The sequence below is a fragment of the Staurois parvus genome, unplaced genomic scaffold (assembly GCF_062004578.1).
Source record: "Staurois parvus isolate SC_StPar_1 unplaced genomic scaffold, SC_StPar_1.0 ptg000669l, whole genome shotgun sequence".
Classification (NCBI taxonomy): Eukaryota; Metazoa; Chordata; class Amphibia; order Anura; family Ranidae; genus Staurois; species Staurois parvus.
Window position 1 is genome coordinate 1666426 of NW_028318465.1, and position 27591 is coordinate 1694016.

Genomic DNA, 27591 nt, shown 5'->3' on the forward strand with positions numbered 1-27591 from the left:
ACTAAAGCTGGAGAGAGCAAAATCAGGCACACTTCTGCATGAAAACCAATCAGCTTCTAACCTCAACTTGTTCAATTAAGTATTAACAATACAACCTGGAAGCTGATTGGTTTCTATGCAGTAGTGAGCCTGATTTTACACTCTCCAGCTTTAGTAAATAAACCCCATAATGTCAACGGCATGGCCTGCAAATAGTCCGGACCTCAGTCCAGTTGAAAATCTATGGTGGAAATTAAAGAAAATAGTCCATGACAAGGCTCCAAGGCTAAGCTTGACAAAGGAGCGCACTTCAGCCAATATAGACCAGCGCATGCTCCGAAACGCGTCGCAAGCTAAGCTTGACAAAGGAGCGCGCTTCCGCCAATAGAGGCCAGTGCATGCTCCGAAATGCATTGCAAACTAAGCTTGACAAAGGAGCGTGCTTCCGCCAATAGAGGCCAGCGCATGCTCCGAAACGCGTCGCAATGAATTCTGGTCACTGACATCATCACGCCGACGTCGTGCCTCAGTGTGCGTTCCAGACACCACCTTGAGGAGTACGTGCATGCCGGCCGGCTTCCACATCTTTCTCCCTCCTGCTACCACGCTTGTCTAGCACAGACGTGGATGTCAGGCACCTGTCACAGCCGTTCCACACTGGATATCACGTACATGCCTGTTTTACTCCTTAAACATGTGAGTGTTCCTACATTTGTGCTACATTAAAGTGGTTCTGCTGCACTTAGAGGCGCATCTTTTCTCCTTCCATGACAATGCTTCAACCTGCAAATCTGATCTGGCAACTGCAGTAAGAGAAAGTTGGAGCCGGATTAATGAAGAATACCGTTTGTCGATAGTTAAGTCCATGCCTCAGAGAATTCAAGCTGTTATAAAAGCCAGAGGTGGTGCAACAAAGTACTAGTGGTGTACTGTAATGCGTTTTACATGAATCCATAATATTTTCCTCAGGATTGAGCGATGCCAGATTTTTTTCCTCTGCTTATCTGTAAAAACAGTTGCAACTGACTACAGTTTTCTTTCTTTTTCACTTTTTAAGTGTTTCTTAAAGCCAGAAGGTTGGAATGTTTAATGAAAATAGTTTTGAGGCATGTCTGTGATTAGTTTTTTTTCTACACAATTAAACAATTGAATGAACATTTTCCAACAGTGGCGATTCCATACTTTTTGCCAGTGGCTGTACAAGCCAGTACACAAATGCTATTATAGTTTTTCATCCAGCAGTTTTTTGCTACCATTTTTTGAGCTTATAAAAAATGCTAGTGTGCATGGAGCCTTATAGCTTCCCTGAACTCTTATGCTTTGCCCAGAACTGGAAATGCAACCTGGCTTTAAGTACCTGTTCACAGAAAACCAAACACTTCCACATATCCAGCGGCTATGAACACGGCCCTTGTTTCAATCATACAATCAGCTAATGAAATGTGATAGTACGTGCCACACAATTCTCTATGATGACAACTGAATGTTAATGATTTTTATTTTAGTTCACAGAGTTCTGCAAGTAACAGCCCCAATGATGGCCCCATTATTGTACACATAGGCACTGCAAAAGGATGGGCTACATGCTTGACTCCAAATCATATGGATGATATCAACTGAAATTGCCTGCGCCTCAAGCAAACAGATACAGATTTGCAATAAATTAAAAAAAAAAAATTTGGCTTACAAATTGGCACGTAATGAATATTTAGTATAATACTATTATTTACCAAACAATTATCAGTCAGCATGAATAAATGCCTGCCCTTCATTCCGTATTATTCATTTTGATATTACTGTTATAGTCCTTTAATGATTCATATTGAAAGCTCTTGTTTTAATTCTTCATATGATAATTAGCATAGTACATGCTATTGATTTAAAGGATAAGTTCACCTTTGGGAACATGTTTTATGTTCCACCTGTTTTTAGGGTGGAACAAGTAACATGTTCCCAATGCTGCAGCTGCTGCCTCCCCTCCCTGTGAAAGACCCACATGAAAGAAAAATATTTGAAATATATTTTAAAAATATTCTTCCCAAATATATTGACGTATATTTGAAATACTACAATTTTGGCCGTATTCAATATATTTATATTTAATATATATATTATATTTATATAATATTTTGCATGTTTAAATGCGTTTTTTATATTACAAAATATATGAAATTATTTTTAAAAATATATATTTTTTAAATAAATTCTTCATTTTGTTAACATATAAAAAAAATCATTTTAACATATATTTGTATATATATTTGTAAATGCATTCCAAAAATGTAGATTACATTTATTTTTAAAGCCATACAGTATATTTGAAAATGTATTTTTAAAAATATTTTTCATATATTTTGTAATAAAAATGCATTTCAACATACAGTGTGCATATGTATGTATGTATATATATATATATATATATATATATGTATGTGTGTATATATATATATATATATATATATATATATATATATGTGTGTGTGTGTGTGTGTGTGTGTGTGTGTGTGTGTGTGTGTGTATGTATGCATATGTATATATATGTATATATATATATATATATATGTGTGTGTGTATATATATATATATATATATATATATATATATATATATATATATATATATATATATATATATATATATATATATATACAAGTCCTGTGAATAACCACTGAAGGGCTTCAAGTATTAAGATAAGTATTTGGGATCTCTGCCATGGGCTGAAAGATGGTTAAATGAAAGCTTGTTGATCTCCCATGAGAATTCTAGTTGCCTGTCATCTTACCTTTTTGGTTTTAGTGTATTTTGAGTTACTGACCCACATGCAGATCATGACTTCACTCTGACTTAAATTGTGAGATACTTGCTCCAGATTTGTGACTCGTAATGCATCGGAACCAAAGACAGGTAACTAACATTTTTAGAATGAGGTCAGTATGGCAGGTATCATGATATTTTATTATATATTTCCTTTTCAGTTGATTTTTTTATGCATGGTATAGATCTTCTTTAATATTGAATTTAAAAAAAAATGTAATGTTAATTAAAATTTGTTCTTGATATAATAAGTTTACTATTTTCTTTTCAATGAATAAACCATATGCTTCCTTAACCTCAGTATACAGTATTTAGCATGATCATTATGTGCACTATTTTGACCAACTGCGTATTCATGACTTTTAGTAATCCCCCAGAATGGTCTAAACAAGTGGAGTAAGTACATGCTTTATTCATTTATTTCTATGGTAAATGTTGCATATAAGACATGTGATTTGGCAGTTGTATGTACCCAGGCAAAGCAGAGTTTATTAACACACAAGAAGATACATCCTAGTGCACCCTGGTTTTTATGTATACAAATCATTAAAAAAATGTGCAGTGTTTTTTGCTGCCAGATTTTCTATTATCTCTAAGTAAGCTTTATATATCTTTAATACTAATTAGAACTATTGAATAAGATCACCAGTGTATAAAATATGTTGGAAAGTTTTTGTATTGCCATAATTCTTTCAGTGCAAGTTAGAAGATGATATATCTAGTTTCTATATTAAACATAAAGGGTACATGTACACTGGACTGATGTATTGGCATAAGATTCCTGGCAGAAAATTCATGTGTCAAAACAAGAGGATGGGTGGTATAGTGAATGTGCATAATTGTGTGTTTTCATGCACATGCACACTCTTCTAGCTTTGTGGGGATGTGTCGTCCATGTAAATGCGCATATTTTGCACGTGTACATGCATACGCATGTAAATTATTGTCCAGCAATGCAGGTTTTTGCTGATTTTTTTACTGATATCCAGCGCATATTTACGTGTTTGTGTGTGCAAGCATGCTGCATTTACATCAGTAAAGAAAAAAAAAAACCCTATCTGCATTAAAAAATTGCATTTTATGTATCAGTGTGCAAGAGGCCAAAGACTACTTACGTACTTTCCTGTATAAAAATGGTCAGCCTATACCTTAGCAGCTAGGTGTATCTCTCTTTGCTGACAGTGGTGTAGTGCAATCAGACCTCAGTCTGATTAAGAACCCCTCACAAGGGCTCGAGGGAGCACAGAGACACTATCTGACCTCTTTAAAATGCATCAGGCAGAGACAAAGTGGCATACACATGTATATGTTGTACAGTTCAGTGGTTCGATGTGACACTTCTCTGGTAAAAGGTGTATAGAGAGTGACATACCACAGGTCAGATAATTGAGCTAGTCTTTTCAGGCAGTTGGGTCATTGGTATCCAACGCACCTACGAAGCATACCACTGTCATTTGGCAAGCTACCTGCAATATTATATGCACAGGCTTCCTTTGTTTTGATGCAATAAAATGTAGCCTAAATATCATTTAAATGTCACATGTAGAAGGAACAATTTTTAAACCCCATCTAAGATGTCTTTAAAATAAAATGAAATGTATACCATGTCTACCAAAGTAAATTCTAATCAATATATCAGTATTTTGTGGTAATTTATTAGTATACCTAAGATTGTCAGACTTAATGCTTTTGTTTTCACAGGTACACCTTCACTGGAATTTATACGTTTGAATCACTTGTAAAAATCATTGCAAGAGGTTTTTGTATAGATGGTTTTACATTTTTGCGGGATCCATGGAATTGGTTAGATTTCAGCGTTATTATGATGGCGTAAGTATCCTATTCTTCACAGTGCTAAACGTTCACTATATTAGATATTGTTTTGAAATGGTTGAGCTAAATATTTAATTGTATCTAGACTACATCTTTTTCAACTATAATTCATTACAGGTAATGACCAAACGGTCATGGCCACACTCTAGGTATATTGTGTCTTCTATGCTTACCTTTCATGATGGAATGAGCTCCAAGAAGCTAAATACACAGTTGACATACACGTTTACTATTTTGCTTGCCAGTGGAATTTACATTTTGTTCAGCTTTGTAATTTACACACATCAATCAGTCCTGTGATCTACTAGCAATCCAGATTCCCTGTGCTGTCCCCAGTATAGGTTCTGACTGAACAAAGGGAAGTGTAGGTTGTCCCAATCAGAGGTTGATATTGATGGACATGTCTTTTTATTCTTTGTTAATTAGTTAACCATGTATCTACATAACCCATGGTTCTTGACAGTGTAGATGAATTGGGCAATGAATATTATGATTTTCTTGTACTCATAGATCCAATAAAAGAACAGAACAGACATGGTAGCAGTCATAAAAAATGCATACAAGTGTAAATCAGCAATATACGACTGGTTTTCTCTACTTGCTTGCCTTTGAGAAAATCATGGGTAGGAATATTTTAATTATTTTTTCCCCTCCAGTTTCTGCTTGGAATTACTACCATTTCATCAGTGGGCAATACCTTAGCAGGGAAAGTAATATGACCGATGGGGAATTGGTAAATGTTGTGCATGTTATTGAGTGTCAACACTGCCACACGAGGCAGCCATGTCCATTTTCATCCCTTTTTTTAAGCAAAAGTGTTATGTATGACCCTTCAGGGTCAGTGACTGCTTTTGTGACCCATAGTGCAATTACTGCCAGTTTGGCCAAATGACAAATTTCATGCTATAATAAAAAAGAAAATCAAAAATGTTATAGGTGTTGAGCTGCAACAGGAAAATGTGCAGATATAAATTGTTGAAAACTAAGTTAAATAGTCTCATTAGCTTCTCAAATGTTTGGTCACACAATGAAGTGCAACAGCTCCAAAATTACAAAAAGGCCAAAAAAGTCTGTGGGAATTTTTTACAAGTAGGCAAACCGCTCCTGCTTTTGATTTCACACATAAGACAAATAATCATATGGACATACTGTACATTGTGTTCTTTTCTAAGCAGAGCTGTTAACAAAAACCATACTGGCCATATAACACTCAGCTGCACATACTTGTCTTTTACAGACATGCTTACTGGACAGCAGTTTTTATGGGTTGGACAGCCAAGAATACACATCTCTTGGCTAAGTGGGTGAATTGCAGACCAAGAATAGTTTGGAGACCAATATTTGTAAGAAAATAAAAATCTGCTGGCAGGTTTAATGTACAGACACATTTATTTGCCTGTATATACATGCATCAGTTTTCAATACCGTCTGCTTCAAATGCATTGCAGGCTGTTCTGATTTTGATACCTTTGGCTAGTTTTGTACCTTTCCAACTCCCCTTCTGCCCCCATACAACCCTATTGGCCTATTACTATGAGTATCTAGCTCAAAGGCCAGTAGGAATATGTGGGAGGGGTCACACATCAAAAAGGTCCAGCGCTTTGCCAAAATAGAATTTGCTTGGCATTTGGGGCTAAATCCAGCCATAAACGGTTTTAATCCCTGCTGAACCAGCTGAGATTTGAACCATGTATGGGCAGGCTGAATGTACCTAAGTTGATCAGTCGATCAATTTGAGTAGATCCTTTAAATGCGATTTTAGCTAGCGGCTATTATAGCCGTTAGCAGTAATCACTGTGTTCTCTCTGCAGGGACAGATCCCTCCACCCCCCTACTGGGGGGGAGGAGAATCGAGCGATTTTCTGTCCTGCAACCTGTGGTTGCAGGACAGAAAATCACTCCTTCTATGGGTCAAGCTCCGTCTATGGGTCAAGCTCCACCTATGGGACAAGCTACTACAGGTTTGTGCTGGCAGCCCTGCCAGCAGCTTATTATTTTCTTAAAGTTACAGTCTCTGTGCTAAACTTCTACAAGCAAAATATGTACCTATATCTGTCTTATGCCATGTTTTAGACTTGGGGCTTTCAGATGACAACTAGAAACATAAAAGAGTGACATCAGAAAAAGACTAAATGGTTTGTCTCTTGTGCTCCAACCCCCGAAATGTCATGGCAGGAGATTTGCTGCTTTCTAAAAAGGCCACTTTTGCTCTCTGATAATGCCCTTTCAGGAACCTCATAATTAAAAAAAAAAAAAAAAAAACCTGCTTGATCTACACTCCAGTCACCACTATCAAAAATATAGAATACTGGCACTCTGATAACTGTGTACACATAACCGGAAATCAGTTCTTTAAGCTAGATAGTTTCCTTTATTTAGATGTACATAGTGTCTTTGCCTAGAGTAAAAAGGTTTTTTTTTGCAAGCCTGGACGTTCTACCATTTGCTTGAAAAGCTGCTGTGTCTGAGAATGTTGGTGACATATGATCTTCAGTTGTCTGCTCTAACTGAATAATGATATATAAAACTAAGGAAATTAATTCCAGCTTATTCACATTTTGACTCTGGCTCTCAGTACTATAAAGTGCTGGCTATGGGTTGATTTACTCAAGGAGTAGAGCATGTTGACTATGCAAAGTGAAATTTCACTTGCAAAGAAATATTCACTTAGCTCAGTGAACATGGTGACAATTCACTTTGCACAAAATACCCAATCTTTTGCAAGGACAATTAAAAAAAAAAAAAAAAAAAAAAAAAGATTTTTGCTTGCACGTGAATGGATGATGGAAGTCTGCAAAGATTCACCTCATTCCCTAAGCTAATGGAAAATTCCATTGCAAAGTGATAGTTTTTTAAACAGCCTAAATGCATTTAGTAAATCAACCCCAGTGGTAGCAGAGTAGGACTGGTTTGCCCAACATTCCAGGGCTACTGTCCAAGTCTAATGCTGACCTGCCTATTTTGTGTTACTAAATGAAGCCATATGCAGCTAATTCCTTCTCACGTGTGTATTAGTGTGCCCATTTAATCTATTTTGCTTATTTTAATTATGTGCTGTTTTCCTATGTTCCAGATATGAACTAGCGTTGTCAGCCTACCATACAGGCTAACATCCAACACTTTGTACACATGCATAGAGGCATTTTAATACACATAGCAATCATGGGTTCTATGATAATTGTAACTGACCATTCTCAGTCCCAGATTTTTTTCTTAGAAAACATTATTTTTTTTACTTAAACCCATGACCAGACTGTATCTCCCTACCTACTTTGTTTTGGATATTTTAGCTCTGCATTATAAAATGTTTTCCATTTAGGGTTCTTTCAACTTTCTGAAAGCTGACAACCTTCCTATTTTTTTAAAACAACTTTGTGAAAATTAAGAATATTTGTGTTCGCTGTCAACAAAGCACACATTTTTTGGCAGCTCTGTAGAGACCCAAGTGACCCAAATCTGTGCTGAGTGGCTTGAGAGTTGAGATAAAAAACCTTGACATTTTCAAAGTGGAAGACATTTTACCAGTCTCTCACTTGGTCTTCCCCTTCCTTTAAGGAAATCTGGAGACAGTCATTGTTGACCACCGTTTGAAAATGCTAACTGCTAATGGTTAGCATTTTTCAGAAGGATGTCTTCAATGACAGGATACATACTATTTCAAGCAAAGGTCGTCTTCAATATACAACCCCAGGCTCAGCAGTGGCAGGATCTATCAGTTTGTGAGTGTCTGAGCTTGCCTGTGGGCATTGGCTATACATGGTGCCACCCATTACCAATGAAAAACAAATAGTTTATACTGTGATACTGTGATACAAATTCTATACTGTGAAGAAAAGCATTGTATGAGTCAAATACTGTTTTAAGAGGCAGTTTCTGTTCGGTAACTAAGCGCTTACAGAATTTAAAAGAAAAGAGAAAAAACATAAAAACGCTTTACTTTTTATCAGGCTCCTAAAGTGTCTAGGTTATGAAATTATAATATACCTTTAACCTCATACTAGCATACAAAATGGGGTGCCAGCTGTATACACCTTATATGAAGCACATGGGTTTGCCTATGAATTGCTATAGGCCACCTGAAATTTTAAAATATTTCCTTAGGATCAGTCTGGATAATGTAGGGCCTACATTTATCCATCCACACCATTACAAGTAACTCTGATTTGATTCTGCAGGTATATAACAGAGTTTGTAAACCTAGGCAATGTTTCAGCTCTGCGCACTTTCAGAGTTCTGAGAGCTTTGAAAACTATATCTGTAATTCCAGGTAAGGTGGCCTGCAGTGGATGTTAGGTGTTGGTTAGGCCCTGTGACGTACTTCCTGTTGTAGTTGTTTTGTGTTTTGTCATTGTGTTTGTGTGTGACCTCCCTTATTACAGATATGTGACAGAGTTTGTGGACCTTGGGAATGTCTCAGCGCTGAGAACATTCAGAGTTCTCCGAGCTTTGAAAACTATCTCTGTCATTCCAGGTGAGATAACGTTTAAACACTAAGGCTGATCTTTCATGCACATTCTGTGGTTTTTTTCAAAAATGATATAGCACATTTTTAACTGGCTTTGCAGTCTGTTTTTTCTTTCAGGCAAGTATACTGAGTGGTTCATATAACACTGACCACTAATAATGAAGAGTCATTTTGGTTTACATACAACTGCTCAATACACTTCCTACTGGTGGAAACCCATATTAGGAATGCAAAAGAAAATACTTTATGAATGAATGATACAAGCACGCTAGCATGCCATAATATCACTGTAAAAACTATAACATGTATTTAGCACTGAAGTGGAGTTAAATGCTTTGTATTGCTTCATCTTTTATGTGGGATGAAGTAATATTGTTGATGTGAAGCACTTGGTAGCATATATTTTACATATATACCATCAGAAACAATTGCCCAATTTGATCTCATTAAGACTGCCAAGCCTAATAATAAAATGCAAATTTCTTGCATGTCTCAATGAGTAGCCATTTTGCTTTTATTTTCCTTTTCTTTTTTAACTTCTTTCCAATCAAAGTGGACTGTAAGACAAATAAACTGTTTTTATAGAAATACAAAAATAGACAATTTGCATTAAGTTATTGGATTTTTATAAGTCTTAACATTACAATATTTGTTTTATTACAGTAAAATCTAAAAAGGATTTCTCTCTTTAGATTGTAGATTACATGCGTTGTAATTTAAAATAACAAATGATTATAATTTTAACTAGCACATATAAACTTGCTTTATTGTATTGAACAACCTTTCCCAACCTTTTCAACACAGATAATCCCTTAAAATAACTTTCCGGTCTCAGGGAACCCCTGCTAAAACTTACTAAATCTACAACTCATAACACATGAGTGTGATGGTTGCTGGGAAGAATGCTCCATACACTTGTATTCATTTGGAATAATTACCCCCTTACAGATAGCTATAAAGATTAGTGGCCTCAGTGGGAAATTATCTGAGAGGCAGAAATTACTCAATGCTCAGGGAACCCCTAGTAACCTCTGGTGTAACCCCAGGGTTCCACGGAACCCTAGTTGAAAAACCTTGATATTGAAGATAAAAATAATCTATTGATGAAAAATCCATTTTTTAAATATATCTACATTATTTATAAAATTGCAATCAATGCTTTGAAAAATGCTGTGTATTTGTCTTTTTCAGTATACACTTAATTGGTACTTGCAACTGGTAAAATTCCAGGGATATAATTTTAATGTCCACATCTCATAAATAAAGTTCTCAAACTATAACCTAAAAAAAAACCTTAAAAAGTTATGATAGTATTTAATGTGTGCTGAAAGAAAAACATCCTACAGTTGTAATGCTATCTTTGTAACATATATATATATATATATATATATATATATATATATATATATTTATAAATAATATATTTTCAAACATTTACAATTATTATTTTTATGATTTGTCTATTTAATTTTCTTATTTTACTTTAGTGGAATTATATTTGCAAATTTATACTAAGACTTGAAAGCAGTTCAGCCTTGGAGTTTAAATGATTTGCATGGAAACATACTCCTCCCAAGCATGACCCAACTCATGAAAATGTTTGCTTCATGTGTTATGATATAGTTGCATGTTTTATTTGCTATTGCTGTTTTACTGTATGGACTATCAGAACTTGTTTTAGATGTAAATTGGTGAATTACTAAAGATGAACATTAAATTATGTTCTTTGTTTAGTCACATGATTTTAAGCTGATATGTCAGCAATATATTTATTAACAGAATCCTAGAGCAACAACTTAAAAAGGTAGGTTATGTTTTCCAGCTATTCCTGAAGCTGCGACTATTTGCCTTGCAAGTCCGTAAGGCATTTTTATCTGCTCAAATTTAGAAAAGTACTGAGTGAAGAGCCATAGTTTTGACATTGGCATATGAAATGATGTAGCCTGAGGTATTCCACAAAAGCATTTATTTTTCCACCACTATGTTATGTCTTTAAAATGCATCTTTCACCTACAAAACCAAACACAAAAGGCAAAATTAAAGTAGCACAATGAGGAGGGACAAAAAATCAACACAAGAAAAAAGTGGTTTAATGTTAGTTGAACTAAAAGAAGTGTTGATTAATACATTTATATGTGAGTTTTCATAACCATGAACCCATAGTGCAGGCGCACAGCTAGAAGACATTTTTTTCATGTATAAAAGTTCACAGAATAATGACAGCATATGCATTAGTCTCATTAGTGAAGAGGAAATTGAATATTGAAGCTCAGCAACAAAGCTGTGCACTGAGGCAGTGGTCTCCAAAATAGGGCCCTGGGGACGGATGTGGCTCTTTGCTTGCCTATATCCAGCTCTTGGGGCACTATTCCTTCCAGTAATTCGAGACACTATTCTGCCAACTAACACCAACAATTGGGCACCATTTCTCCAAGTGACTCCAATAACGATTCCTCCCATCGATACCAACGACAGGGCACTATTCCTCCCCCTAATACCAAATGTGGTGATGCTTCTTCCACTGATGCCAGGCAAATGTCCACTCCTGCTGGCCACAGTCTGGCCCCCCTAAAGTCTGAAGGAAAATAGACTGGCCCTTTGTTTACAAAGTTTGGAGACGCCTGCACATTGCAAAATGACCTAGTCTCAACATAAATTGTACATTGTGAGCTTCATAGCACTGGATTAGTTGGAAGGGCTGCCATAAAGAAGCAATTTGTATCAAAGCTCAATACATAATAATCATAAAGTAGTATACCTGGTATAAAAACCGGGTCCCCTAAATATTTGAAAAAAAAATAAATAACATGGTCTGTTTCACTGTCCTGCTATTCCCAGCCTCTGGACAAGCTTTCATATGAAGAGTCTCAAGTAATGACTAACTCAAAGAGGTTCATTTACTCAGGGAGTTTAGAATCTTCACCTAATAAATTGTGCGAATATTCACTTCAGTTATCCAATCTGGTAAAGAAAGTATTTGTTTACTTCTCCCATCTGCACATAATTAGATATTCAAGGAATTTGATTAAATACATAATTGGGTTGGGCAGATGAGGTAGGGATTGCAACCACAATATCTATAGGTGCACTATGATAGACACCACTGGCTGATCATGCCTATAAATATGTTTAAAGTGGTGTTAGAAAGCCGATTTATAAAAAATAACTATGCTAGCATACCTTATCCTAGTGCTTATTCCCTGACTCCTTTTAATATGCAGCCATCCTTTGCAGAGAATAGGCTTTAGTGTATATAATTACAAAGTGTGGTGTATATTATTGCAGCTCTAGTGTGGCTATCTTGGGTCTCCCTGGAGGCACATGGTAATGCCCTTGAGGTGTGAACCCCTGCTGTGGACACCATCCTTATGTCAATGTTTTTTGTGCAGATACACAGGGGCAGGACAGAAATCCTCCATTCAAAGGCACTCCCCTTTTACTCCCACAAGGGCTTTGATTGACCTCAGTTTTGTTCCGTGAGATCTCACTAGCAAAAGCTGTGCATTCTACCAACACAAGTTAATAGTATATTAGTTTATGAAAATATATTTGCATTCAACACTATCATGCTTCCTTTTTCTCTCATGCCAAGGAGGTGTTTTTGTCCACAAGGCAACCCCCGTACATTTCCTTAACCCTAAATTAGACCCTGAAAGGAGGTATATTGTTCTTCATTCTACTATATAGAATGTTCAATTAGTTATAATTGTGCTTTATCTAACTCCCACTCTCCCCAGCTTAAAAGATTGTTAATATGGGAGACTTTAAGGTTTGATATCATATTACAGTAATACCTCGGTTTAAGAATTTCATTCGTTCTGCAGGACTTTTCTTATAGCAAAAAATTCTTAAACCGAAACGCCGTTTCCCATAGGAATGCATTGAAAACCAATTAATCTGTTCTGGAGATTAGAAAAAAGTAAACACTAATAAATACCGCATGAGTTATTTTATCAAGTCATGCGGCATTTTAGTAGTGACAACCATGTGTTAATATTTCAGCTGTCAGCGGGGTTCCCCACTGACAGCTGAATGTAAAAGAATTGCCGGCAATTAAAAAAATAATTTAAAAGACTGCGTGGGGTCCCCCTTCCCATCCATACCAAGCCTTTCGTGTCTGGTATGGACTTTGAGGGGAACTCCCACGCCAAAATTTAAAACAAAATGGCGTGGGGGTCCTCCCCAAAATCCACACCAGACCCTTTTCAGAGTATGCAGCCTGGCAGGTCAGGAAAGGGGGGGGGGGCAAACAATGTTTCTTTTTAGTTTCTTAAAAGAAACAACATTTCTGTTAACTTTGGGGAAAGTGACAGCTAATTCTGTGAGCTATAGTGAAGAAAACAAAAAGAGCCAGCAATTGCATTTAAAAATCAGCACTGACATACACTTCGTATTGCGAAAAAATTCATACAAAATTTGTAAACCGAGGCATTATTTTCAGTGGATTTTCATTTGTAAACCGAAAATTACTTTGACCGAAGCGTTCTTAAACCGAGGTATTACTGTATATAGTTTTTGTAAATCTAAAGGAAAATTGTACAGGAAGATGGTGTAATGTATGGCCAGCCTTAATCCTCTCCTTGAGACACATCTGATTTGTCCAGGTGGGATGAGACCCATTTCTTAACGCCTGGAGGTGGAAACACCTGACCCAATTAGCTTTTACATTTCACTCAGATTCCCATCGTTCATTCTCAAGAATAGACCTAACCTATGTCTCCACTTCAGTTCTTCCTTACCTGGGCATTTTAAATCATACCCCTCTCTAATTACAGAAGTAGACCCATGGTTCATTAAATGGTTGAATAGTCACCTTCTGTCCATATATGACAATTAAGCTGTATAAAGGCAAACAACTGATTTATAACTTATACATACTGTGACGTCAGATAAGGAGGTTTTCTTGCTGAATCAGCCATTAAAAAAATCAGTCTTTTATATTTTTAATGGAACTTTTAAATAACACTGTATTGAATTTTAAAGAATACAAGATGTGTGTATGTGTACCTTTTTAAAGTCTCATTTGGTATTTCATTGTGTTGTAATCTTTAAGAGGGATGTTGGTACACTCTGGTGTGGGTGGAACAATGGAAAGCACATTCTACACACTGAAATCAGCTTTTGACCTGCCCAATTTAATGTTTTATAGATACTTATGTGCTATAAGATCTAAATACCCATGGAATTGATACAATGCAACCTAGCCACCCCAAATCACTCTCCTTCCTGGGCTCAGACACCTTGAAACTTTCTCAGTTATTACACAAATGGAAAGCTGACATTCCTATGCTCTCAAAGGAGGACGGATAAGATGGGAGTGCACAATTCTCCACATTAATGATTTCAACGTGCAATTTAAGTTTGTGCACTTCTACTGCAAGTCTACTATACCCTTCAAAAGCTGTACAGAATCCACGCAGTACTCCCAGACACTTGTTATAAATGTCAAGCTGAAGCTGGCTCTTTAATTGTAAATGGTGTGGCATTGTCCAGTGGTCTGACTTCTAGCTGCTACTACTTAGCATATAAACTGACCCGGGAAATCCTAAATACAGATTTTTTTTTATGACATCTCTTACGGCAGAAGAATAAAATTGGTTAAATATAACCTTGCATATCCCCCTACCTTCGCTTCCTATGCTAATTTGATTATAGCAATTAATAGTGTCCTCCCTCTATACCAACTGACTTACATAAGTAGAGACTGCCCAGAAACATTTGAAAAAATACTTTGTTTGGACAGCTCACTCAAATTTCACCAGCTAACTTTCTCTTTCTTTAACTTCTGTCTTAAGGTTTATAGCTATCACCAACATAGTTTTTCTCACCATCTTCTATGCAGAGTTGTCCACTAATCACACAGAATGCAATAACAAACATATTTGTATTACATGACTTTTATTTTTCAGTATTGCTTTGCACAACTGATATAATAATATACAGTATTTTTATTATATACTATAAAATCCTGGTGTGTTAGTTCACCTGAACAGGGCATACTTCCTGACCACAAGTTTGCGGAAGCCCAGCAGATGGGGGCACAGCTCAGGCATGCTTTAAAGGGGATGTGTGATTGTTTTACTAGATACCGTACATGTGGCTACTGTTAAAGCACAATTGTTCGATGAAGGTTAAATGCACTTGGCTCTTCAAGGGAGAGAACTGAAGAGAGAGGTTTTGCAGGCCTCCCATGTTGCCTAACAAAGGATAAAATGTTGATTTTGCTATCCAGAGAAAGCCTTGTATTTGTTTCAGTGATGTGTTCTTTGATTGGACAATGCGATGTCACCATTCTGCCTCTCCACCTCAATCAGAGAACATGTTGCATTCAAAGAAAAAAAAATACAAGGCTTTCTCTGAATAATAGCAGTGCTAAGCAGGCAATTCCCTGTGTTTACTACGCAGAAGGGCAACCGTTCAGCATTGGACCCGCAAGACCGCTGCTATCATGTAGTAGTGGTGACTACTGCAGTGATTTCCAGCTTAGACAGAAATGAGTCAGGTATTAGATACACATAGTTACATTGGTTCAAGCTAGACCAATGTAACTATGCTAAAAAAAAAATCATACCTAAACTTCACTTTAAATTTGTAGGTATTTAGTCTAACTGCGTACCACTATAATACATTGTCATGATGTACTGCACAAATCAGTTAATGTGACAGATGCATTTTAAAGGATTCCCATGAGGAAAGTATTATGACAGCTGCCATTAAATGCAAATTAAATGAAATGTGTAATCTCCGTGGCTGTTATCCTGTTCCTGGCCTAAGTAAGGACACATTGATCTGGAACAAGCATGCAGCCACAGAAGTCTCAATTGCCATCCTGAACATGTATTCTAGGTCAAAGGTTCACTAGGCAGAAAAGTTAGGATGAGGTTGATGCCATCATGATGGCAACTCTCATATATCTATATTTAGAGATTTTCCTAAAAGAAAAAAAAAACCCAAAAAACACTCCTGAAATAATAAGAAGACTGTGATTACTGATCTGTCTGTGAAAATGTTAATTTCCTGGCTGTTATAATGATCCATAGATATCAGTTATTTGAGTCACTGAACAACTAGCAGATTTGTAATTATGCCTTTGCTGACTGCATGATTATTTCAAATAAATGATTCAAAATGTCCTAAAGCTGAACATCTGGAAAAAATTTTAAAACCTCCCTTGCAGTGGTGCTTCCTCCACAGTCAAAGGTTAAATGCATGTATGACTAGGGGTAACATAAAAAGAACGGATAGTTACCTTATCCTTGGCACACACAGGCTTTCTCCCAGCTGATCCCTCAAAGCCTCTTCTCTTCGCTGCTCTTTCAGTAGCAGGCACTTTGACTTCATCATTTACAATGTAGGACCAGACGTCCTACATTATAAGTGAGAAAGCCGAGGGCCCCTCCACAGCCCGACACTTCACAGAGAGAAGAACTGTGGCTGCTAGGGGAGCGAGGAATAAGGGAAGTATAATTGTTTTTTCAGTGCTTTCTAGACAAAAATGAGCATATAACCCTTGCAGTGTGTATGTGGGAGGAACAAGTCCCACTACAAGGGGCATTTTTTTACCTTTTCCAAAGTTTAGCTTTAAAGTAGTATTAAACCCAAAAGCAAACATGTATTATATTGCAGCCTACCAATTCTTAGATGTGATGGCTATATTAGTTTTCTTTTTTAGGCTTTCTTTCTTCTATTTTCATCTGGTGATCTGGCCAGTATGTCTGTTGTCTTTTAATAGAACACGCTATCCTGCAGATGTAGCAGTTACAGGGTTGAGACAGACCATTTACTACTGACAGGGTGCTTACAATGATCAGCTTTTCTTTGTCAACTTTTTACCCCAAGAAAAACACTTGGTTCAGCTTCAGTTTGTTAGAGTATTTAAATATGCTAGTGCATATAACACTCCCGCTAGCACTGAAAATGCTGCTGTCCAAAGGTCTCTCTGTTTCTACTACATCCAGAGTGAAGTCACTCTCATACAGCATGTGCATTACTGTCCAGATCACCAGCTGATAACAGAGGGAAACATACTAAGTGGTAGTTCACACTAGATACAGTTCTGTGCACTTTTTTTCTGCATCAAAAATGCATGTACAGTGTTTTCCATGTATTCCAATGGCCCTAGTTCACACTAGTGCAGTCAGTTCCAGTCAGTTTCCAGTGCAGAAATAAAAGTAGAACATACTGCATTTTTTTCTGCACAGAACCATACTGGAACATGGCAAACTGCACCGGAACTGCGTGTGGTGTGAACTGTAAGCAAAACGTATCTAGGATGCATCCGGAGTGCGTTTTTGTAGTGTGAACTGGCCCTAAGCCTAAACAGCAGCAAATCAAATAACTTTTTTAAAACGAGATCAGCAATAGCTGTCTCTTTCTTCCAGCACATGTTTCATTTAAAGGTTAAGTTCACCTTTTGAAAAAAAATAAATGCACATATTCTGCAGGTAAAAAATGTGCATTTATTATTTCTTTTTTTCTAAGGAGCCTGCAGAGCACTGCCCCACGAAAGCAGATCCAAGGTGCAATGTTAGGCTCATGTAGACTCTCAGGATAGCTGTCTGCCTATACCTCATACAAGCAGGCAGTTACTTGAGAGCAGGAAGAATAATGAACTACCTAGAGTGCTCACCAGCACCCTTGTAGTTCATTGCGAATTACAATCCATCAATGGATGATGGTACTTGTAGTCTATTCATTCATAGGAGACTTTGAATTAATGACACTGTTTTCAAAATGTGACAGTAGATGTAGGGACAAAATCCCCCACCCCCTGTCACAGGGAAGAGGGATTGAGGGGGAAAAGGTGCAAATGCTGGAACATGTTACATATTCCACCCTAAAAATGGGTGGAACATATAAAGTCCTTTCAGTTTGGTGCAATACATTTGGAACAAATATGAAGTTGGCAGTGCATCAGAGTCTAAAACTAATGCCAAGTTAATATCACATTCATAGCAGTTACACTGTTTTATCAAGGAAGCGATGCTTTTTTTTTTTTTTTTTTGTTAAATCTTAAATAATTACATTTATTGGCCCTTTACAATTCAAAGTGCAGTTTTGTGCTGTACACATCAGCTCTTTCCGTTGTTTCTACATAAAGAACTGTGCTTTATTTTTTCCATTATGATCTACGACCACATAAGTCTAGGTTTATAAAGACAAACCGAATAAACAATACTTTATATGAGCACGTTTTAATTCATGCGCATGTCTTGCTTATGCTGTACCCACATTTTGCACTTAAAGGATGTTTGAAGCAGAAATACCACAGGTGACGTTATCTTTGCATCAGTTGCATCAGTTTGTCCCACGTTTATGATAACCTTTATCTGTGCTGGGCGTTGATTAAAGATCCATAGTGGAGAAAGACTAAGTTCTACTAGGTGAAAACTTGTTACCATTAACTATTTGTAAGGAGATATTCTATTAATATGTTAACTATCAAGTACTTGAGTTGTAGCCATATTACAACATCTATTATTATCCTAGCACATAAACTGGTTATCATGATGAAACAACAGTTGGACATGGAATGAACTGTAAAAGATGTAGCAATGATATGTTACAGTGGATTCCCATTTTTTTTTAAAGAGACCACTGGGAAAAATGGGTATGCATTATTAGCTGGAGACAAATTGCATTTTTCACTAAAAACATAATATTCTTTGCTAAGCTGTCATCTCTCCAGTGTAATGGTATTGTATTTCCTTTTTAATTGGGACATTGCTGTCTCTCGAAAATGCCTGTTATATTTACCTATACTGTACAATATTAATTCCATAAGGCTGATCAGGCACAACTGTGCAGTACATGCTTTGTATTGTGTGTGGATTAGTGAATACACAGAATTATAAACAGCAAACTGCTATAAAAAAGAGGGATTTTCTTAATATTTGAAAAATGCAGTCCTATGTTTATGATTAATTTACGTAAAATGAATTGCCATAATTGCTTGGCAATTACTATTTATAATAAAAACTAATATGAATTATATTTTTTATTATGTGATTTATCATTCTTAGAATCTGAATTGACGGCCAACCATTTTTTAATTAAACAGTGTTTTAGCCCTTTAAAAATGTAAAATTTGTAACTGGATGAAGCCTTTTCCAACAGAGATGATTTTTTTTTTTTTTTTACAATGGGAGGATAACACAAACTAGAAGTGTGCATCTTTCCCAAAAACAAGAACTGAAGGAGCAGTGCCTTCAGAAAAATCATTTTTGTGACTTTTTTTCCAGTGGTTTTTGTAGGCATCACTTAGCTTTGAATCTATGGCCCTGATGTCACCTATACGTGATGGAACAAAAATCAGTGGAAAAGTTCTCATTGGGTGTGGTGCTGTAGCTTCTTTTTCACTTTTTTGTACCAGCAGTTTTAAGCCACAGTTCAGTGACATGATCCTTTGTGGAACAAACCAGTTCAAATGGTTAGGGTAGCATTATTTCTTTGCTGCTATCTACATGTAGTAAAAACGACTCCTCGACCTCCACTTTAACTGATTTAATCCATGATCAGAAAAATCGGACGAAGCGATCGTACAATAATCTGATCATTAGTAAACAGCTTTCATCCCGAAATTAATCGAAAGGACAAACATGAAAATTTTTTTTGTATGATACCAGATCTTACGACTTTTGTTTAATTGGTACAGTATTCGACCGAAAAAAATCGGAAGAGCAAGACCACGCATGCTCAGAAACGAAAGAATACATTGCAGTACAATACAACACGTTGCATCACTTCCAAAGTTGAATTCTGAGAATTTTTGTAACTTTAGTACCCTCTTCATTTACTGTACCCATATGAAATTTTTAGCATTTTTTCACATAAATAGAGCTTTCTTTTGGTGGTATTTAATCACCACAGAGTTTTTACATTTTTGCTAAGTAAAACAAAAAACACCTGAAACTTTTGAAAAAAATGTACTTTTCTTTGTTTCTGTTATAAAATTTTGCAAATAACATTTCTTCATAAATTTAGGTCAAAATGTATTCTGCTACATTTCTTTGGTGAAAATAATAATAATAATTGAATTTGTATTTTTTTTCAAATGTTTCTATTTTTTTATTACATTTTTTCTTTTTTTACGATTTTATTTTCAGCACACTGTGACCAAAGCAATACAATGTTACCATAGTAACATTAAACTACTCAGGATTTTTTTTTTTTTACACATTGTGATTGCTAATACCAATGATTTTCATTGATATTTGCAATCATTGTTACTGAATGAAACTGATTAATTCAATCTTTTGTTGTGTTATTAGCTGTGACTGGGCAAAGCTCATCACATGATACAGATGGGCTGTGATTGGCCCTGTCTGTCCCATGTGACTGCTTTGACCAATCACAGCTAATAACACAATTGTATACAATGAATGGCATGACAGGAAGCCATCCATTGTATACAATTGACATGTGATCTGCTGTGATTGGTCACAGCGGTCACATGACACTGGCAACGGGCCGGTGTAGTGATATGTCATGGGCTGTGTCCCGTGGACACAGCCGATGACTGAGTGCAACAGCCCTGTGGCCGCGTGAGGGGGCTCTTTTTGACCAGACGTCGTATGACACCCGGTCACAACGGCCGTCAATCTGCTATAGGCCGGGCGGGAAGGTGTTAATAAAGGCATACTACAGCACTTTAGCAAAATACATGCTGTATGAAATTTTTTTACAAAAAAGGTAAAAAATAACAAACGAATTATGCCTTAAAGGAAGTATAGCTTATATTTATTTAAAAAATGTATTTGAATCAACAACAGAAATGTTATCTATTGCAGCTTATCAATTCCTAGATGTAGTGGCCAAATTAGTTTTCATTTTCAGTTTTCTCCTTATTTTCACCTACTGATTCTGCCAGTAACACACTTTCTGGCCTAGGGTGAAAACACTCACTAACTGTACTGTATGTATGAAGGAGTAGCATGGTCACCCTTAGAACAGGAAACCTTTTCAAACTACAGAACAACGTCCCCCTCCATAACATAGGAGATATTCTCTAATTCAGAGGAAACTTGACCAGGACTGATAATAACCCTTCTGATTTTAGTGCAGCATAAGTCCTGTGTTGTCTGCTTACTATGCAAAGCTCACTGGATTTTTGGAAGGATCAACACTTTTTTTTTGCACTTAGGCTCCAATTACACCTGTGCAGGTGCGAAGGTGCATGTGAATTTGCCCAGTTTTGCACAGCATATTTAGAGCAGCTCATTTATTTCAAAATCACACAAAAGAAGTGCATGACCCTTTTTTAAAATTGTGCTACTTCAAAACGCACAGTACTTTGTTACCATGCATTTGATGCAGGCATGTCAGCAAGGAGCATTGGGGTGCCATTAAGAATTAATATCACTATAGTGCATCTGCAAAAGGAATGCACTTTTTTTTTTGTGCATTATGGGAACGTGCATGATTTGTGATTTGTAACAAAATACTTTCAGAAATATATTTAACCGCCTCCCGCCCGCCATATAAGGTAATGATGGGCACAAGGCAGTTCTCTCATATGACGTCCTCCCACTCTAACCGCGCATGCATGGCTCCGGGAGCCCGCAGCACAGCGATCGGTGGTGCACTGTGTCCCTCGGACACAGCGGATCACCAATCAATGGAAAGAGCCGAAGATGTCGGCTCGGTCTTGTGATCAGCTGTGTCCAATCACAGCTGATTGCATGTAAATGGGGAAATGCTGGTTATCGGCATTTCTCTCCTCATGAGCTGTCACGCTGACAGCTCGAGAGGAGAGCCGGTAATCGGCATTCCTTGGAGGGGACATGTACACTGATCATCAGGGCACTGATGACCAGTGTAGCCCCAGCAGTGCCACCTGTCAGTGCCCATCAATGCCAGCTGTCAGTGCTCATCAATACCACCTGCCAGTGCCCATCAGTGCCTCATCAATGCCACATATCAGTGCCTACCAGTGCACATCAATGCCACATATCAGTGCCCATCTGAGCTGCCTTTCAGTGCTGCCAATCAGTGCCACCTATCAGTGCCAGTTAGTGCCACCTATCAGTGCCATATATGAGTGCCACCTATCAGTGTCCATCAGTGCAGCCTATCAGTGCCCATCACTACAGCCTCATTAGCGCACATCAGTGAAGGAGAAAAATCACTTATTTACAAAATGTTATAACAAAAACTAAGAAAAACCGTGTTTTTCTTCAAAATGTTCAGTTGTTTTTGGTTTGTTTAGCAAAAAATAAAAAATCCAGAGGTGTTTAAATATCACCAAAAGAAAGCTCTATCTGTCTCAAAAAAAGATACAAATTTCATATGGGTACAGTGTTGCATGACCGCGCAATTGTCATTCAAAGTGTGACAGCACTGAAAGCTGAAAACTGGCCTGGGCAGGAAGGGGGTATAAGTGCCCTGTAGGCAAGTGGTTAAACAGATCAAAAAGGAGCATGAGATCATTGTTAGGGTTTACATATAATTTAAGTTTGTTTTTTTTTTTCAATATATATAAGATGCTTTTTTTTTCTTAGTATGGACAACAAACACCTGTGTACTTTTCTATGTTGGTTAGGGATCAGTGAACTTTGGTGATCACTACTCAAGCACAATCAAAGCAGCCGTGTACCATACATGAACCCCCAAATCATACTGCAGTTGTACCAGATGCATGCTCTGTTCCAGGGACAATATTGTACAGCTTTGCAGCTGCGGGATGTTCTTTATAAGGCTATGTGATGCTGAACAAGATGCAGAGAACTGTAGCTTTCATGAGCTGTGCTTACAATTACAGTCTATTTAAGCCTCCAATAAGCTATGCTACAGCTGCATACAAGGGGGTGTGAAAACCTAGCTGTGGTTTAACATTTTTGTTGATTTCATTCTGCAGGTCTGAAGACCATTGTGGGTGCCCTTATTCAGTCTGTGAAGAAACTGTCAGATGTAATGATTTTGACAGTGTTTTGCCTCAGTGTCTTCGCTTTAATCGGTCTACAGCTTTTCATGGGTCATTTAAGAAGAAAATGCGTTGTTTGGCCAGTCAACATGGACGAGCAGTATTTGTCCAATGGCAGCAAAGGATTTGACTTTGAAGAATACATGAACAATGATAGTACGTAGTCTACTGTCCTTTTTAATGACCGTACATTTTCATGCAAGCAGTTACTGTGACGATGAATATTGTCATAACCATATACGCGCCTTTCATGAAGAGGCCTGCCACCATTGCAGGTATCCATAGGAATATAGATTGTTGCCCTGGTGGTAAAACATGTATTGAACAGTGGTCTTCTACTAATGTCTATGGGTTCTTTAAGCTAGGTAGGACCAGATTTAGCCTATAAAAATTAGCAGATTAGTTAAATTGCATATTGCCTTCTACATATTTTAGGCAAATAAGCAATATGACAGATGCAAGAATTAAATGTCAGAAGCTGTGCCACAAAGAGGTTTTTTTAACATGCTGGAAAGTTTGTGACTGGAAATGTTCTCATCTCTTAGAAAATGTGTACTGTTCTTTTCTTAAATATACACATCTAGCGGAGAAGAGATGATTAGGAGAGGTGAACCATCAATTACAGGATGATTTACCAAATCTATCTTGCAATGTTAAGAAAACACAGACTGTATGCAGATAATAGAGAAAAAGCAGGTCCTTCAAACACCTATCCATAGCTTGCATGCATCATAATGGTATGTATAGTTGTGTGTGGCATACCCTATCTGTAAACTGAGGCGACCAGAGTATGCTGGTGTTAACAGTTATTATTATTCAGGATTTATATAGCGCCAACAGTTTGCTCGGTGCTTTACAATATAAAGGTAGACAATACAGCAATGATACAGTTCAATACAAGAGGGTAAGGAGAGCCCTGTTCCTTGGAGCTTACAATCTAAATGGTTTAAATGTCACGCCAGTGCACCACAACAGACCTGTATTTCAGTGTACTATAACACACAAATGTGAACATAGGTAGAGCAACCAGAGTTTCTGTAAACTGCTTTAGGTACTTGTGTTGCCATTCATTGTATTTTTACATTTATATGAGAAAAAGCATAAAATGGTAATCTACAAAATATTACAAATGTTTAATAATTGAATATGTGCGCTCAATAAACAAGCTGCAACCCCCAAATTGATCAATAAATTATTCAAAACGTGTATAAAATATCTCTTGTACCTTTAATAAAAAATTATTTGTTAAGAAACATTTGTGAAGACAAAGTCCAGAAAAATAAAATGAATATCCAAATATCCTTGTGACTTTTGGCACAAAAGTACCTTCTATGTGTGCACACCCACCAATCCTTCTTAGGTGTTCCCTCGTCTTGGTCAGATGACACCACAACAAAACTCAGAATGAGTGGGCTTCTTTCAATTTCAAGACAATACAAAAGCAGATGGAGATTATCAGCATCAAACGTCTCATCAAAAAAAATCCACAACATTACATTCTGCCTAGGGTTCATTACATTCTGCCTCTCTTAGGCAGGTATAACCACAAAAAGACAGAAGATGCATAGTGGTCACCCTTTTAACTTTATTTATGAAACCACATAAAAATATATACACTTACAATTCTGAATGGAACAAGTGCCAAAGGATCCAACTTAGAGCTGAATGGAGTCTGCAATCTCGGAGCAATCAGAGTGGTATATGGTTAGAGAGAGGTGGCTGCGGACTTGTAGCAGTGAATTGTGAGACATATACTACATGGCCCTATGCTGGTTTCTTAACACCGGTGCTTGTACTATTCTACATTGTAAATATATATATTTTTATGTGGTTTCATGAATAGAGGTAAAACAGTGGGCACTATGCATCTTCACTGCCTTTTTGGACTTATACCTGCCTAAGAAAGGTTTTATGTGATGAACCCTGAGCTCAGTAATCCACGTTGTGGAATTCTCTTGATGAGATGTTTGATGCTGATATCCTCCATCTGTCTTTGTATTGTCCTGGAATTGAAAGGAGCATCTGCACTATGGCTTTTGTAGTAATGGTCATCTAACCAAGGTTAGAGAACACCTGAAAGCAGTTGGTGGAGGTGCATGCAGAGAAAGAACGTTTGTGACATATATCACAAGAATATTTGGATATTCCTTTTATTTTCTGGACATTGTCACACCTTATTTTAAACTTTGTTCACAGAAATTTTTCTTTTCAGTTTTGTACATACAGTTGTGTTCAAAATAATAGCAGTGTGTTGAAAAAAAGTGATTAAAGCTCAAAATCCTTCTAATAGCTTTTATTTCCATCCACACAAATGCATTGGGAACACAACACATTCTATTCCAAATCAAAACATGAAGAAAAATATATCAAATTTGTGTTGTTCCTCTAAAAAAATTTAAGAAAAGTGAATATTAGACTGTTCAAAAAAAATAGCAGTGTTTGTATTCTTCTTTACAAACGCAAACATTCACTATATAAACTGAAAAATGTTTGAAGATTTTGCTTTCCTTTGAATCACTTAATGAATATTTAGTTGTATAAGCACTGTTTCTGAGAACTGCTGTACATCTGTGTTGCATGGAGTCAACCAACTTTTGGCACCTGTGAACAGGCATTCCAGCCCAGGATGATTGGACTACATTCCACAGTTCTTCTCCATTTCTTGGTTTTGCCTCAGAAACTGCATTTTTGATGTCACCCCACAAGTTTTCTATTGGATTAAGATCCGGGGATTGGGCTGGCCACTCCATAACATCAATCTTTTTGGTCTGGAACCAAGATGTTGCACGTTTACTGGTGTGTTTGGGGTCGTTGTCTTGTTGGAACACCCATTTCAAGGGCATTTCCTCTTCAGCATAAAGCAGCATGACCTCTTCAAGTATTCTGATGTATTCGAACTGATCCATGATCCCCGGTATGTGATAAATAGGCCCAACACCGTAGTATGAGAAACATCCCCATATCATGATGCTTGCGCAACCATGCTTCACTGTCTTCACAGTGTACTGTGGCTTGAATTCAGTGTTTGGGGGTCGTCTGACAAACTGTCTCCGGCCACTAGACCCAAAAAGAATAATCTTACTTTCATCAGTCCACAAAATGTTGCGCCATTCCTCTTTAGGCCAGTCAATGTGCTCTTTGGCAAATTGTAACCTCTTCAGCACATCTTTTTTTCAACAGTGGGACTTGCAGATAGCTTGGCTTTACATAGGCATCTTCTAATTGTAACAGTACTCACAGGTAACTTTAGACCTTCTTTGATCTTCCTGGAGCTGATTGTTGGCTGAGTCCTTGCCATTTTGGCTATTGTTCTATCCATTCGAATGGTAGTTTTTCGCTTTCTTCCACGTCTTTCAGTTTTGGTTGCCATTTTAAAGCATTTGCGATCATTTTAGCTGAGCAGCCTATCATTTTCTGCACTTCTTTATATGTTTTCCCCTCTCCAATCAACTTTTTAATCAAGGTACGCTGTTCTTTTGAACAATGTCTGGAACGACCCATTTTCCTCAGAATTTCAGAGAGAAATGCACTGTAAGCAGCATGTACAACATTTGCTGCCTTCCTTCCTTAAATAAGGGCAATAATTGCCACCTGTTTTTCAAAGAATGAATGACCTCACTAATAGAACTCCACACTGCTATTATTTTGAACATGCCCCTTTCAATTAGTGATTCAATTACACAGAATCAGCAGCATGCATGTCATGACTGTTGGGTCTGTTGGATTTCTATTACTCTACTACACCTGTTAGTAAATTATTTGCCATGTAGAAATATCATTTCTACCAAAAATAGTGATTGATCAGGTTAGTGATGTCTGACTGCTATTATTTTGAACACAACTGTATATATTTCTGCATGTTGTCATGTATAATTTTATGTACATGATGTTTTATAATTTTTTATTATAAGCATAGCACAGCTTTAAGTGCGGGCTCATATATATGCGGATTGGATGCGGTTTTAACCGCATCCAATCCGAATGACATGTGAAATAACATTGTTTCCTATGGTGTCTGTTCACATATGTCAGTTGCACTGGCAGTGCGGATTGAAAAAAAGAGTCCTGTCCGATTTCTGAGCAGTGCGGTCCATTTCGGGTGCAGATTACAGGCTATTGACTAAAAACTGTTTCTAAACCACACGTCTTCAGATGTGAACAGGATAAAATCCTGTCCTGAACCTGATGCAAACCTGTCCTGAACCTGATGTAAACCTGACCTGAACCTGATGTAAACCTGACCTGAACTGCTGAACAACTGCTGCATCAATTAGCTGTGAAACCTGAGCTTCAATTTGCACCGCACATGTGTAAATTAGCACTTATACACATTTTAAATAAGTGAATAGCTGCCAGTTGGAAACACATTTATGTATAGGTTCTGTAATATTATTTTTGTTCACTTTTTAGCAAACTTTTACAAAGTGGCTGGAGCTATTGATCCACTACTTTGCGGCAATGGCACAGATGCTGGGTAAGTAGCCTACTGTTTGTTCTTCCCGTTGGTAAAATGTTGGAAATTAAGATAATTGTATGTGCACTTGGTCATAGAGGAAACTATCTTAGCAACAATCTGGGC

The 27591-nt window shown here is 37.1% G+C and overlaps 1 protein-coding gene across 6 annotated transcripts in view; it reads left to right on the forward strand.

The window, feature by feature from the left end:
• The window catches only part of SCN8A (sodium voltage-gated channel alpha subunit 8), a 226830-nt gene that overhangs the window by 115309 nt on the left and 83930 nt on the right, over positions 1-27591 (forward strand). For 4 of the 6 annotated variants that reach the window (XM_089652044.1, XM_089652047.1, XM_089652049.1 and 1 more), the window contains 5 exons: positions 3099-3189; positions 4495-4623; positions 9006-9097; positions 22947-23168; positions 27423-27486. In XM_089652044.1, the coding sequence (XP_089508170.1) occupies positions 3099-3189; positions 4495-4623; positions 9006-9097; positions 22947-23168; positions 27423-27486 (598 nt within the window). Of the gene's footprint in view, positions 1-3098; positions 3190-4494; positions 4624-8801; positions 8894-9005; positions 9098-22946; positions 23169-27422; positions 27487-27591 lie in introns of all 6 variants that reach the window. The other 2 variants (XM_089652045.1, XM_089652048.1) reach the window with 1 other exon arrangement.